At 38.2% G+C, this 16,161-nt stretch overlaps 1 protein-coding gene across 2 annotated transcripts in view; it reads left to right on the forward strand.

The window, feature by feature from the left end:
- Positions 1 to 326: 326 nt before the first annotated feature.
- The window catches only part of LOC141735894 (long-chain fatty acid transport protein 6-like), a 41,768-nt gene continuing 25,933 nt past the window's right edge, over positions 327 to 16,161 (forward strand). Inside the window, exons 1-5 of one of the 2 annotated variants that reach the window (XM_074569349.1) lie at positions 327 to 618; positions 957 to 1,538; positions 10,570 to 10,776; positions 12,976 to 13,134; positions 14,158 to 14,282. In XM_074569349.1, the coding sequence (XP_074425450.1) occupies positions 555 to 618; positions 957 to 1,538; positions 10,570 to 10,776; positions 12,976 to 13,134; positions 14,158 to 14,282 (1,137 nt within the window). In that variant the 5' untranslated portion in view covers positions 327 to 554. Of the gene's footprint in view, positions 711 to 956; positions 1,539 to 10,569; positions 10,777 to 12,975; positions 13,135 to 14,157; positions 14,283 to 16,161 lie in introns of both variants that reach the window. The other variant, XM_074569348.1, reaches the window with a different exon arrangement.

Below are 16,161 nucleotides of genomic sequence, written 5' to 3' on the forward strand. Positions count from 1 at the left end.
GTGACAGACCTCAGCAGCTGCAGCCAGATCAGCACTGCAGCCCGGTGTGGCTGCTTTTTGTCAGCGTCATCCCTTCAGCACAAAGACAAGATTCACATGGTACCCTTGACGCAGCACCCAGCATTCAAGTGGACTGAACTGGTCCTAGAGGGATTTCCCAGACCCGGGCTCGTTGCAACACCCATCTCCCACATCTAAGACCGCTCCTGAGGCCAGAGCGTGTGCGAATGCTGGCAGCAGGCTGGCCTGGGCCTCTGTGATGGCAACAGGGCCTGGACGCCGAGCCCTGCTCGACGCCTCAGCGTGGGGCCCAGCCCCAAGGACCAGCGGCGACAACTGACTTTCTGAGGACGAACCGCTACAAGTACCGAGGGCACAGCCCGGCGGGGTGGGGGGCTACCTGCCTGCCCCGGCGCGACCCACCGTCCTACCCGGAGACTGGGCCCTCGCTCTGCCGTCCCGGGGCGAGGCTTCCTGCGCTGGGCCGCCGCCTTACCCAGGAGCCAACCTCCCGGGCTCCCGCCCCGGCGGGGGCAGGCAGCAGATCGCGCCTTATGCAACCGGCTCAGGGGAGCAAGCCGCCGCCGCCGCCGCCCCGCCAGCAGCTCGGTGCTGTCCGTGAGTCCCGGGGCCGAGGGGGGGGCTCTCGCCTCAGCCGTGGTGAGGGCAGAAGCTCCCGCCCTGCCCGCCGGGGCGGTGCCGTCCCGCAGGTGCGGGACCCGCCGCAGGAGGGGGGAAGCTGAGGCAGGCGGGCGGGCAGCGGCCGTGCCGGGGCTGAGGCGGGAGGCGGGGGCGAGGTGCGCGGCCGGCCGTCGCCGTCGGCTGCTCGGCTCCCCGGGCCCCGCTGCTGCCTGAGCGGGGCTTGGTGCCGGACTCCCCGAGGCGGCGGCGCGCCTCGCTGCCGGGGGGGAAGAGAGGGTGGGAAAAGCCTTGGCCCTCACCGGCTTTCTCTGCAGGGTCCGCACCCGGCCCGTCTGCTCCCCGCGCCCCGGCTCCGTCTGTCAAGTCGCCTGGCCGTAGGAAGATGAGTCGCTGGAGCCACCTTTATCCACTCCCGATGCTGCCCTCCTGGGTACCGGGGGCTGCCGCCGGTGTTGTCTCCTTGCACCTCATCCAGAAACTCCTCTTCCCCTATTTCTGGGCTGACCTGAGGTACCTGCTGAAAGTAATGGTGTATGGGGTGACAGTGGAGGTGTACCGGCTGCAAGGGAGGATTGTCACCGTCCTGGACAAGTTTGTCAAGCTGGCTGAGAAGCAGCCCCACAAGCCCTTCCTCATCTATGAAGGGATGGTGCACACCTACCGGGATGTGGACAGGAGGAGTAACAGGATAGCACAGGTCTTCCTACAGCATGGGGCTCTGAAGAAGGGCGACACGGTAGCCTTGCTGATGGGCAACGAACCGGACTTCATCCATGTGTGGTTCGGACTGGCCAAGCTGGGCTGCGTGGTGGCTTTCCTCAACTTCAATGTGCGCTCCAGGTCTCTCCTGCACTGCGTCAGTAGCTGTGAGCCCAAGATACTGGTTGTGGGAGCAGGTAGAGTATACGCCTGATTCATACATCCAAAGCTTTTAATGTCACACCATGCCGGTGTGTGTCCATCCAGCTCCTTTATTGAAAACCTGATTTTCAGGTGTTCACAGAATGAAAGAAACCGAGGGCTAGAAGCGGCTCAAGAGATCATAAAGCTTAAGCCTCTCAGGCAGAGTCAGGTATATCCATGCTTTGGGGACATCCTTTTAACCTTTTCCTGAAAAATGTGCATTGCAAGAAAGTTTGCAATGTCAAAGTACAGCCTGTTCCAAGCATTTAATTACTTCAGTAGATGCTTAATGTGTCTCAGAAAAGATTAAAATGATCTATTAAGAATAATTTCCCATTCATTTCAACTAGTCAATTTTAATCTTACTTAAGTCATGCACTTTCTTATCCTGTACTATCTCCGCATGTTTCTAGAAGGTCTAAGCTCAGACTGTACAACCTCTGCTGTAAAACTGTTCACAGAGGTACAATAGTCTTCCAGGGACTAAAATTGAGAGGTTTTTTTTACAGGTGCAGCACATAGGACATTGATTTGTAATAACCAGCATACTATTGTCATTGGATTGTGGAAGAAATTGCTGTGTTTGAATAGGAGATAATAGTGTTTGTTGTGTAATTTTATGAAGTATGACATTTTTATTAAGTGCTTCAAAAGATTATAAAATCTTGATGTAAGCCTAGTGTGCATTGCATATTCAAATTGGGCTTCAATTAGAGATGTATAATCTGAACACAGATCCAAAAACTAAACTTGCCTCAGTATTTATGATCAAATGCAAGTGAACCTGCAATGCTAAAAAACCCCACACAGAACCTTGACATTTGGTTGGAGGAGGATGTTTCAAAATATTAAATACTAATGTTGTCCTTCCGTTCTAAAATTATAATTTCAAGTCTACTCTGCCTTACTTCTATTTCACAACTTCTTGCCTTATTTGTATTACACAGACTGTAGGGTTTTGCATCCATGACACCTAAGTGGTGGAATCTCCTTCATCTGTTCTCTGCTGCTGCAAATTTGTGCTTTCAAAAATTGCATATTTTTAATTATAAATTTTGTCATTCTAATTGTATATGGTATGCTGGTTTCAGACTGCTTGGTAATTAAAACAAGCTAGTGAAACAAAAGCCAATTTAAATATAATCCCAAGACACAGCTTCTGAATTGACAGTTTTGCTGTCTTAATAAAAAAGATCTCGTTTAATACCCTTTCATGAATATGTGATTTTGAGTGTATGGATTGAGGAGTGGAATTAATGTTTAGGATATTCTTGCTCATTGACTATGGTGAAGGAGAACTTTGGATCAAAACTGCCATCTAAGAGTAGCCTTTATTAAAAGGAGATATTAACTAATGAATGAAAAGAGCATTTGAAAAGCAGGAACCGGGTCTGTGTTTCTCCACTCTTAATTTGTTACTAGCAGCTGATGGTAAGAGCGCCTATGTTGAACTAACTTGTTCAGGGTCTGCCTCTCCTCACAGAAGAGGAGCTATGTGCAGACAGATAATGCAACAGAGATACCAACAAATTAGTCTCTGAGCAGGTCTTTTACGTGTTGGTTGTCTTACTTTATCCATGGGTTCTAGTCTCTGCAGTAAGTTTGTCAGTCCCTTGAGCCTGCAAGGCTTCACAGTGTTCTTCTTTGGGATGTAGAGGTTTGGTTTTTTTATTTGTATCTGTGAAAGGAGTTGAAGTTCTGTTATGTCCTTTTTTATTGACTACATCATATGGAAAAGGAACCTCTCCAAAGGACTCCAGGTTTTGTAACTGAAGGTTCATATACCACTTAGTGACTGTGAGAACTAACTCCTACCACGCTTGAAACAAAAACATATTTTACATAATTATGGTACATAGTAATTTCCTCCTTATGTTTACAAAAAATGCAGGGCATTATTTAAAACTAAGGTTACACAGTCAGATACTTCTCAGAGGTCTACTGAATATCTTTTTGTCCAGTGTTAGTGAGTGTTTCAAGGGATTCTTCCTTATCTTGGAAGCTATGGCTTACGATACCTTTAAGTCATACCTAGGTATGACTTAAACTTTCTTGTGTTTTTTGCTCTTCTGGCACCATTTTCCACAGGATTGTGCGTAGCTTGAACATTGTATACTTTTTTGCAAAATATTTACCCTAAAAACAATCAACCTGTGGTCCAATATCTATCGTTGTCATAGTCAGGCATCATGTTTGGCAACCAAGATTGTTGTTTTTTTTTTAACCAGAGATTAGTATGTAGTGGTATTATTAGTGTACTATTTCTGCAGAGTGGAAATTCTAATTTTCAAAAATATGTCGTTTTTTCACCCTCCACAAACAAATACAGGCTTGAGTTATCAATTCCATTTCTTTTAACAGTTACAAAACTATCTTTCCGATATTTTGGATAACCTTCAAACTTGTTCATATACTACAACATGGCAGAAATCATCCCCTTAACAATTTGACTATTAACTATCTGTGCTGAACAAGAACAAATTTATTGTTGATATTCTTGTCTGTAATGGCACCGGGAACCCGTATTCAAATCCACTTAATGTTAAGATTTTATTTGTGCTGAAGGGAACCTTCCACCTTCTGCTAGTATCTGGAACAGTTCCCACAGATAATTGTTTATTGCTAAATCTTCCCTGCTCAGAATGGTGGTGTAGCTTTCCTCTTCATGAGATGATTGCATCGTGTAATTTCCTTTGGTATATCTTGTAATTTTTCCAAAATGCTTTTATTTTTTACAAATGTGATACCTCTATCCAAATAGGCTGGGTGCTATTTACAGTTCCATTTTCTTCCACGCCTCGTTCAGTCTTTCATGCTGCCTCTTGAAAGATCACTCTCATTTGTGGAATTTGTACTCTTCAGGGTTTTTTTTGTGCCTGCGGATTTTTCAGAGGTTGTGGTTTGGTAACCTGGTCCAATTAGTATCATCTTGTCTTTCATTCAGCACTTGCAGTCAGACTTTCTTCTGGTCTGACAATTCTCTGATATTTTGATTGCTTTTTCTAACTTCAGATAGGAGTCTTCCAATAGTACTTAAGTTTTAGGGGTTTGGTTTTGACTTATATATGCTATGAACTCTCGTCAATTGAATGTTTTATTCTTAAGCCTCGGATATGTTATAAAAACTTCAAAATTTCTCCCTCTTGTCTGTTTCTTATATGAAATGGATATCTCTAAAAGGTTGAATTTTTTTCTACGACAGCAATTTTCTTTTAATTTATTTAGCACCACCTAGTAACTTGTTTTTTTCCTTCTCATCCAACCACAGGCTGTAAGGCAAATGTAGACTCTCTGATTTGCCAATATTTAGACTTTGTGTTCCTTTCCAGGATTTCCATTTGCCTTTTGAGGCAGAGAGAGAATTTTTGCATTTGTCTGCTGTGTTCCCAGAGCACTGAGCTCTTGCTTTAATTTGTTGTGTAACATTCTCACACTTCCATTCCCAGAAACACTGTCTACCACCACTCCCATTCTGGGGAATGTTTGTTGAAAGAGATTCAAAAGTTGGAGTTTAAAACTGCCTTTTTAATAAAACAGCCGTTAACTAACATGTAAGTGAAGGAGGAACTAGTAAAGGAGAAAAAAAGAAGCTGTATGCCCTTCCCTCTATCAGACTGCCAGCATTAGCTTACTCTAAAAGCAATCTAACCCATTGAAAAGGTGTTCATTCTTACTATGTTTGTTACCAGATTAAGCAACCCTTATTCATTTAAAAAATACTGATTTAACAGAGCAGTAAGGTAGTGCTTAAAATGAAGGCACCTTTTAAGGCACTGTGTCCTTTCTAGTGAATATTTCTATTCATTGGAGTCTTGCTTGAACAAGGGATTACGTTTTATCTTTTGGACAGTACCTGTGTAACGGCAATACTATTAAACAACACTTAGAATCTCGTGACGCCCCAGAAAGGTACAAATGGAATTTGCCAGTGCATTTATAGTGTGTTGCTACTCAGAAGAGTTCAGCTCTTAGTTGGACATCCCCGGTTGCCATCATGACTTCTGATGCAAGGATTCAACTGTGAAATGATTGGTTTACTAAACTCCATGAGATTAGCCTTTGCTGTCAGGACTGATGTAAACTATTTGGGGAGTGTACCTGCTGCAGCCTGTGGGCAGCGGTGTGTGCAGCGTCCTCTGTGTGGGCCTGCTTGAACAGGGGTCTGGCCAAGATGACCTCCAGAAATCCCTTCCAGCCACAGCCATTCTTTGATTCTGCAGTTCTGTGCAGAAGTACATCTCCCAGCTGTGCACGTATAGCATTTTCCTGGCTGGGATTCTTTACCTTTGAGGCACCAGCAGTGCTTTCTGCTGCTGCTGAGTGCATTTTGAACTTCTTGCCATCTGAGCTCAGAACCAGGGTTTATGCTGGCAGGAGTACAGTTCAGACAGAAGCGTGTCTACATCCTGGAGAAAGAAAGTAAACAAACTCTTTTGGTGTTTGTGAATTAAGGTCATATGGTATTATGCACAAGTAGCAGTATCATCTCTCGTATGTTAGTCACTAAGTGAAAAAAAACATTTTGTCAAAAACATCTTTTTTTTAACTATTTGAAATAAAAAGCTATTTAGACGTAAACATTGAGGACAAGGAAACCATAGAAGACCTGAAGAAGACACTCTGCTCTATTAGACACTGTATCTCTTTGATCACTTGCTTTTACGCAGTCTGTGTTTGTCACAGATGGCCTTTGAGCAGAAAACAGTGCCAACTGTGATTCCCAAACCATTTTCTGTTTTACTACCTTTACTGTTTTCAATGGCATTTCAAGATACCAACACTTACCCTTAGCCCCAGCTGACTTGTAATTTCTGTTATTATTACTTAGTGAGAATAAGTGCTGAGCATAAGGAGTCACTTGGGGGATCAAGTACAAATAACAATTATTTTCTAAGGCCAGACAGTGTGGGCAAGATTTTGGACTTGCCATAGCTTACTGAGCATGTCTACCAGGGTGCACATCAAAGTTATGTAAGAGGCATTTCATACAGTTTTCCTTCCGAGTAACTTTCTGTTCAGTACAAGTTGATCTCATAATCTGATGTATTCCTTTCATCAGTGTAGGACTGTGTCCTTGCCAAGAGGCTGCATTGTTTCTTTGCTAGAAAATAACATAAAAAGCCTTTTGTGCAACTTGAAACCTAGGACTGTAGTTCAAAGCCAAAAGATATTTTCCTTGCTTTCTCAAAATATGTAACTGAGTTAATGTGTTCATTTAAATTGAATGTAATAGTTTCACAAACTTTTGGATGAATAACGAAAGGCTTTAATAGCCCGGGGTGAGAAGGCAGAAAAAAAAGTGGAGAAGCATATTCATCTTGACAAATCACAGATATTTTTTTCCCAGTAGAAGCCAAATAGTTAGCAAATTGTGAATATTCATATACAAACTATGTAAACAACGCACACAGAACTGCCGACTACATTGCCAAACTTCAGATAAGCCACCATTTCTTCCAAAACAAATAAACCAAAACCTGAATATATTTTTGTAGTGTAAAAAGCAAACAATTACTTGAGACAAACCACAAGCTTAAATAATTAAATTGATGTACTATAATTGCTTTCCTGTATGGTAAAGTACACATACCAGGTACTTCCAGAAATCATCAACTTTAGGTCCTCCAAGAGGCCTGTTTTTGCCTGACATATGGACAAGACGCTGTGTAAAGACCAATGAGTCCTACACAATGTCTGGCACAGAAGTTCTTTGTTCATGGAACAAAATATTACTTGACTATCATTAGAATTATTCTTTGGAAATATATTAGTACAACTGAGAGTTATCTTCAAAAACCCCATGCTCCTGTGTATTCCAGAAGTAATTTTCAGTTTCTGGCACCTTGAATGCAGCTGTTTTAAATTACCCTTTCTTATTCAGGAAATCACTTACTGTTTCTGCTGTTCTCTGCTATCTAACTAGAAATTTCTTTCAAGATAACGTATAATTACAAGGTGTTCACATATTCTTCCAAGTACTAGATTCGTGAGTGCAGAAGAAAAATTCTATTGTATAATAGATTCATAGTTCCATAGTAGTTAAAAAACCAAGCAAGTCTCTGTGCAACAAGAAAAAACATGGGTTTTCTGAGTGTTTAGAGAAACAATAAAGATTGTGTATGTTTAATTTGAAAATTAATCTTAATTGTTTAGAGTAAATATGTTTCAGTCTACTAAATGCCATCCTCACATTCTTGACTCTTAAATGATTGTGTTTGTAGAGTTGAAATTAATAGTTGCCATCTTTCTTCCTTTGAAGGAAGGAAAGAAAAGAGGGAAAAGTAAAAAGAAGAGGTAAGTCCTCTTCTTCTCGACAGTCTTGCATTTTATGTTACGCAAATACGCAGAGAACTTGGTGCACATCTTATCTAGAACTTCTGAATCCTAAAAACTTATAAATATTTGTGAATTTCTTCCTGTAGTGCAGTCCTAAACAAAAATGTCTTCTGAAGAGAAGTTAGGAGTTGGTAGGTAATACAGCTTCATCTTCATCACTTTCAAAACTGTAAAAAGCAAAACAATTCAAGGAAATGCAAGAAGGAATTAATTTATCTATGGAAAATAAGGAAATGCCAAAATGGTCCATTTGGTATCTGCAGTACTTAAAAAGGGTAATACTCACTGAGGGGTTTTTTGACAGGCCTTTTGCAAGAGGATAGTTTTCAATTAAACAATAGTTGAAATTTCATTTACAATTACACTTTAATTGTTCAGGATAATTTTGCCTGATGACTTGTATCGGGCTGTTTTTCTCAATATTTGTAAGTCATGTTTGTTACTTGGAAGGGACACTACAGAGGATGGACAGCTGAGTCTGGTTCAAAGGAAGCTAGAGGAGCCAATAAATTCTTAACAATCCTTAACAATTAACAATACTTAACATTTTGCTGGCACTGTAGTTGGAGCAACTGCACCAATAAAGAATGACAGAGAGTGCTATGTTCTTTTACTATTTTTGAGAACAGAAATGGAGCTCCAGCCACTTGACACCTGTGTTTCTTTTGCTAGGTTCTCAGCCTAATTTGTACCTACACAAACTATCATTAGTTTATTTAGGAGACATATATGTATATATATGCAAATAGGAAGACAAAAATCAGTATTAGAAGGTAGTAAGAATATAGTTATTCTGTCTCTGTAAACCTGAAAACCTAAAAAAAATCTGTCTCTGTATTCTGTTACTCTGTAAACCAAGTAAACACTTGGTTCACTGGTAGCGGTTTTTCATTAGAAAGCACACTGTGGAATTTTCATATATATCACTTGAAAAATATACCCTAGTTTTATAATATGACAGCAAAACAAAATTAATATGCCAATGAACCTTTACTTGCAGTCCGTCAGATCTCCTACAGTTAATACTATTGTCCTTAACATTATTTTTTATTCACATTTTTTCATTCTATTACTACATATAGTGAGAAGGGACTGTACTCCAATGATTGAAAAAAGGACTATCTGTTAGATTTTCATTATTATTTGGGTGATTCCTTCCTGAAACCATTTTGCAATGCAAGGAAGATAGAAAACAAGAATTTTAATGTCGTGCTCCATCAGATCTATTTGCTAATCATTCAGAAAATATATAGAACTTGTACTTAGTAGGCTTTAGGTTTGTAAGACATACGTTTAGTTGGCGACAGTAGGCTGTATCTCTGTTATAGTAATAGACACTAATATGTCATTCATTAAAATATATACAGCAGTCTGTCATTAGGGAAGCAGTTTTCTGAAAGATTAAATATCTTCAGTTATTTTGGTGTAAAATTTATGTAAGGGTATTCTGTTAATGGTGTCCATATTTAATATTTGCAAAATGAGCTTGGAGTTGACACCAGGATTTCAAATGCGGGCTCTGGCAGTACCTCGTTATGAGGTTCTTGGTGAGTCATGTCAACTTTGTTTGTTTATTCATCTATAAAAACTGAGATAATAACATAAATTTATACCCACAGGGATATTTGCAAGATTAATTACATAGGCTGAGATCCAGCAAAGCACTTAAGTGTAAATGAGTCTTTAAGTATATGAATAGTTCTCTTGAAAGCAGTATTATTCCTATTCTTGAGAATTTTCCTGTATTGGTACTTTAATGCCTGTGCAGTGTTCTGAAAAAGTGACAGATTGTAAAAATGCTTAGAAATATAAATACCAAATGTATTACTTAAGGATTGGCCTCTATTTATATTTTTTTCTTTTTGTGTAATCCATCTCTCTCACACAGTTTCTTTCTTAATAAGCAAACAAAGTAGATCTTAGTTATTCATCTGTTTTTATTTTATAAAAGTGATTTTGTATGTACATTCAGGTAAAAGCCAATAGGAGGAATGGCTTTCAGTGAATGAACATGCGATTATGAGAAAATAAAATTGTCTGACATAACCAAAATCAGATTCTTTAAGGTATCTCAAACACTCAGAGCACTACACAAACAGGCACATGGCTCTTTGGCAGTGTTTGAATAAGCCATGGGCCTGTGTCGTATTTCTATTCTGTGAAATTCAGGTACCTACATACATGATATAGTTTTTCATTTGTGTGTTTGTTTTTAAATTAGTCACTTCAGTGCTTTTGAAAAAAATACTGTTTGATGAGAGATTGTTGTTGAGGGCATCCAGGGAAACCTGCAGTGTAATTACCAGCTATGTATATATATATTTGCCTTGCATCTTCAACAGATTTCTTCATGATTTATTTGAAGCTGAAGCTTAATTACACTTCATTCTGGTCTCAGCAATGATCAAGGGTTACCCAGAATGAGGTGGAAAGCAAGAGCTAATAATCAAGGCTCACCCATTTGCCTTGAGGGCTAGTTGACAATTAGACCTTGTGGGGTCAGCAGTATTTTTACCACATTATATCCCATTTTCAGTGAATTTTAATTCTAGTTCATCATTATTTTATTGAATTTATTTATGTCCATATTTTTATTACAGGAAGTAAAACTTTCAGAGGAAAAATACTTTATTCACTAGTTTTGTGAAGACATAATGTAAGTAATATTATTTTATGTTTATTTTTAAGATTTGCTTGGGACACTGGAAGAAATTCTTCCTAACCTCCAAAAAGACGTTAGTGTTTGGATAATGACCAAAGATTCCACTTTTCCAAGCGTGCATACCCTTTTAGACAAAATAGAGGCTGCATCTGAAGACCCTGTTCCAGTTAATCGACGCTCTGCCAACAACCTCAAGTCAACTGTTTTATATATATTTACTTCAGGAACAACAGGTACAGGTCTCCTAGAGAATCTATATTTTCCTTCAGTTTTCATCTAGAAACTTAATTTTTCAAAAACTCTAATTTTTTTGGTTCATCTTTTCATAGTAGAATGGAATATTTCTTATCTAGAAGCATTATGGTAGCAAATAAGCATGTTTCTTGTCAGTGACCGTTTATATTCAGTGATTTATGGGCTTTTCTTCTTTTTTTTCCTGACACATTGTGCAACACTATGGCCTCTTGTTATATCACAGTTAAGGTGTTTTTATAAAACATTTTGCTTTTTCTGTGGATTTACAATGATAATAAATATTATTTTGTGATCGCATACCACAGTGTACCTAATATATCTAACATTGTATGCAGAATTTTAAAAAACAATCTTCAAAGAAGCAAATAGATATTTGGTTTTTTTTTTCATTAAGTCATGTTGTATGCAGGTCACTGTAGAGACAGAAAATAGGATTAAGTTACTATCCTTTTAGTTTAGAAACAGATGGCTGAATTTATTACCAGTGCTCCAGCAGCTAAGAAGCTAAGACTTTGAAAAAACTGATCACTGACATGAAAAGCAGCATGATGTCGTTAAGATAAGCAGATTGGCATTCTCATTCAGCTGAACACAAGTTTTAGTCACAAGAAGATTTAAAAGAAAGGTGTGTTTTATGGCTTTGTTCCGTCATACAAATAATTATTTAATTTATTTCCTGCGGGTTCAGGGGGAAAATTAGGAAATAAAAATGTTAGTCTGTAATAAAAAATAAAAAAACCGAGGAAGGTATAAATATTGTCAAGAGGTCAGGTATGTTTGTAATACTATTAATATAAGTATGGTTGAGCTTGCTGGTTAAAAGTAAGGCATTTTAGCTAAAAAAACCATTATAGAATTCTCCAGGTGGGAGGATATTGTTGTTATAACTACATTCAGAATATCTGTGTGAAGTCTCGAATTTTAGTTATATAGAATTTAAAACATTTTTGAGTGCTTGTATGTACTACATTAATTTACATTGGATTTCTTTTATGTACTATGTAGCTAAAATAACAATGTTTGTTAGTCTGAAGGCTGTGGAGTAACTAATTATAATCTAAAGTAACTGAGCATTTTTACACTTTTTGATAAAACAAGACCATAGAGTTGCTCCTAAAATCAATGACTGATAAACTTAGTTAAAAGAAAGAAGTATCTTCCATGGTCTGTAGTTGGCTGTCTGTAAAGGCAGAAGGAAAAATCTCGGGACTCTGTAGTGCACTTCTTGCTATAAGTGGTTCATTGGCAACATAGGCTTACTGCGTTTTCTCTTTAGCGTGATGGATTTTGGAATAGCTGTGATGTGTAGCTAGCATCTCCATAGATCACACTTGCAGTTAACACCTCTGGTTAAGTCTTCAAATAAATGCTAGCTTTGCTAGAATAGGAGAGAAGACTTTCTGTACCATTACATTTTTTGAGATTGTTAACAGTTTTCACTGTTCATGATCAGGACTCAGACTGAAATTTGTGCATGTATGTGAGAGCATATATGATGCAAGAACACATCCCCTACTCAAAATAACAGGTGCCAGAGCAGTAGCCCAAGAAGCTCTTGCGTGTGAGTCCGTGTGTTGCTGAACAGAAATACTGCGCTGAACCTGAAGAAACTCATTAAGAACAGCTTAACTGGAGGGGACTTTTTCATGGATTTTTTCTGTTTAAATTCTTCCTAGTCTTCATAGCGTTCTAAAACAAAGAGGTAGACTTACATGTACACATCTTAGATAAGCACCCACTACGTGATCTACTTCATGTAGATTCCATACCTTTCTTAATTATGTTACAGTCACTATGGCTCTTGCCTGAAAGAGATCTAGTGTGTTGCGTCGTTATGTTAAAGGGTCCATATGTACAGTAAATGCTTTTGGCCCTTTGTTGCCTCTAGATAATTTCATAGGGTGCTAACCATGTTTCCACCTATTTGAATTTAGTTGACATCAGATTAAATAACTAACAGACAAGGTTACAAACTGGCTTATGTATCTTTATGTGTACAGAACAAACATGCAATACTGTATTAAACAGCCAGTTGTTTATTAACAGCCATCTGAACAGATGGCTGAAAATTTGCTTAGGGAAGAAAGAATAGATTCTTCTATTTTCTTACACATGGAAAAAAAAATTGGGTTTTCTTTAAGAGAAGCTTTATGCATGGTTTTGTGTTTTCATTACAGGTCTTCCAAAGGCCGCAGTCATCAGTCACATGCAGGTTCTTAAAGGAGCTGCTGGACTGTGGGCTTTTGGTGCTACTGCAGAAGACATCATTTATATTACTCTGCCGCTTTATCACAGTGCAGCATCTCTTCTTGGCATCGGTGGATGCATAGAATTGGGTAGGGCTTGTTTCATTTAATTGTGTTGCTAATAGAGAATTAATTATTGTAAAAATGTATCAAACACACTTAGGTTCACTGCCATTAGGGAAGCTAATGCTTTGCTGAAATCAAATGAATAGTCTTTTTGAAATAGCTTTACATTTCTGTATTTGGGGATGTGGGGTCTTATAATAGCGAAGGAGCTCTTACAAGCTGTCTTTGTGGTACTGGAGAAGAATTAGTTATAGTCACTGGTGTCACAAATGTTTTTACTTTATTTTATATTTAGGTTAAAAGGAATTTAAGGACATAGGTAATATTTTGGCAGTGTGTACAGTGCATTAGTATATGTACAGACTAAGCATTGTATGGTGGAATAGAACTAAAATATATTTTGGTGAACTGAAAAAGACTGACAAGTACATTTATAGTAAACATTCAGCTTTGTCATAGATCATTAGATGATATGTAACTTTTCCATTTTGCTGTTTTGGCATGGACAGTAAAATACATATTTTACTGAGACAATGTAGATGTCCTTAATGACTCTTATAAAAGATTTATTTGGAACTTGATGGCGAATACTTCCTGTTTCCTGAAGAATCAAGGACAAGTCAGAGCAAGGGAAAGATCATTGTATTATGGGTTAATTCTGTCTGAATTTGCATTGATGAATACTTGCTTTGTTGAAAAATGAGGTTTCAGTGATACCCAAATGATTTGCTAATTCAGGCTGACTTTTCTGGATGTTTTCAGTTAAACTCTTTTGAATAATGTTACAACACCAACAAAGAGAAGGTGTCTTCTTGCTTTTAACCTCTTTACTGTCTCACCAAGGAGGAGGCTGGGTTCATCTCCCTTATTTGTCTACCAGGTTTGAACACACATCTTCTAATAAAGCAGCTTAAATACCGTATAGTTCTCTGAATGAGGCTGCTCTTAGTTCCTCTTATGTCCTATTTTTTAGAAATAGTGAACACAGCTAGCTAAGCTGCCATATAGAGAAAATGCTTAATTTCCTTTTCTGCTGTTTCCATAAAGGTGCAACCTGTGTATTAAAAAAGAAGTTCTCAGCTAGTCAGTTTTGGAGTGACTGCAAAAAGTACAATGTGACTGTCATCCAGTACATTGGAGAACTTTGCCGTTACCTTTGCAGCCAGCCAGTGGTAAGCGGAACCAAAATGATGGTTATTCGTCTGTAAGTGATGTGTACATTTATTGTTCTTAATGTGGTTGTGTTAAAAGGGTAACAAAACTGTACTGAACCTGTCCCTCAGCCCTTCTTTTTATGTGAGGTTCTCAAAATATTTGGTGATCTGTAGACTGTAAAAAAGCCCAAATGGCATGAATCAGGAACATGTTGAAGTGTTAAAAGAAAAGATTTCGACACTAAAAACTGGATCAGTATAATTTGGTGAAAAAATATTCTTTCAAAGTTTCACAGTGTAAATTCAGAAAACCAGGACTACTGTTCAATGTCTTTTCAGAATTTTCAAAACTTTGTTTCTTGGCACATAAGTATATCAGAGGTCTCAAGTTTTGTAGTTGATGTTTTAGCGCAGTTTTGGCTCGTGGAATGTGCTTGTTTTGAGACCATCTAAACCATATTTTAAAATTTGAAAGGGGTTTTGCCTAAGTTAGCAGCTCAAAGGACGAATGCCTTTTGTTCCAATTAGGAAGCTATTCCAGACAACAAAGCTAGTTGTCAAAGTGACATTCTTCTCTGCAACTGTGTTAGCCCTAACTTGAAAATACTTCTTTTCCCTTGGCAGTCCAATGATGTGATGGTCTATCTACATGGTATCAAGTATGAAGTATGCTGAACCTGTTGTAATTACCAAGTATAGCTGACTGAGGTTAACTGAAATAACTGGCTGTTAACTGATAATTAACTGGCTGTTTTCTGATATGTTTCTGTATCTACCCATTGATGATAGAGAGAGCCCAGGATGTTTAGGCTAAGCTAAATGTCTAAAATTCATTGGAATGAATTCAAAATGTAGAAAATAATATTGACAGGATGGATATACCCTGTTGCATAGCACACCTAACTGACTTTCTATCCTCAAATGCTTGTGCTAAATGTGTCAAAGTGAATATGGAACAAACATAGTCCAGTATGAACTAAAAGTCATTTTGCTAATGCTGGCAGCTTCCAACCATTTATGAGCTCCAGGTGTTCCTATTGTGTTTCAATAATAAATCCTAAGTGTTACATCATATATTATCTTACCCGATTAAGCATTTTAATAAATGACTTTACACAGTTACTTATGATCATAAACAGCTTTTATTTTGGATACTAAATAAAAATAAATAAAAACTTCCAAGTACTTCCATAACTTTAAGCAAAAAGAACTGTAACTACCTTTAATTTAACAAAATGTTCAGGAGAACACAAAGAGATTTGTGAAAATGTACGAAAGCTGGATGCAATTGTTATCTCTTTGAACATTCTCCCTTTGCCTCTATCGTAATTTCATTTTGTGATTTCAAAAAATTAATCAGTGTTTTACTTCCTTGTCAATGAATTTTATTGAATTGACTCATCTCTTGGGAAATGGTGTCAATAATTCAAATTAATTAATCTGAAAATTCTTTTCTAATCCAAGTCCTCGTTTTATGATTTTCCAGAAAAACCTCCTTAAGCAGTTCTTATAATTCGAAGACAATGCAAATCAGTCTTGTTTTCCAGCAGAATAACAATTTGCATTAATATCTCAAGTTGCTGACCCAAGAATGGAAAAGGTCAGTGTTCATAAGACATTGGATTTTTTTTTCTCCTGAAGATTTTTAGAAACATGTTCAAGTAATTTAGCGGTGGGTCATAGATCCTACAGCACTATCCATGCATGCCTCAGCAAGGAGAGTGTTGTTGAATTAAAGAGGGCATGGCTGACGTCCCACTGACCACCACTGGTTGTGATGTGAAACCAAAGTAGCAATACCTTTATCTCTCTCTTTCTTTTTTTTGGTTTGTTTCTTTGGGTTTTTTGTTGGTTTTTTTTATTATTTGTTTGGTTTTTAAATTTATAATAAAATAAA

The sequence above is a fragment of the Larus michahellis genome, chromosome Z, assembly GCF_964199755.1.
Source record: "Larus michahellis chromosome Z, bLarMic1.1, whole genome shotgun sequence".
Taxonomy (NCBI): domain Eukaryota; kingdom Metazoa; phylum Chordata; class Aves; order Charadriiformes; family Laridae; genus Larus; species Larus michahellis.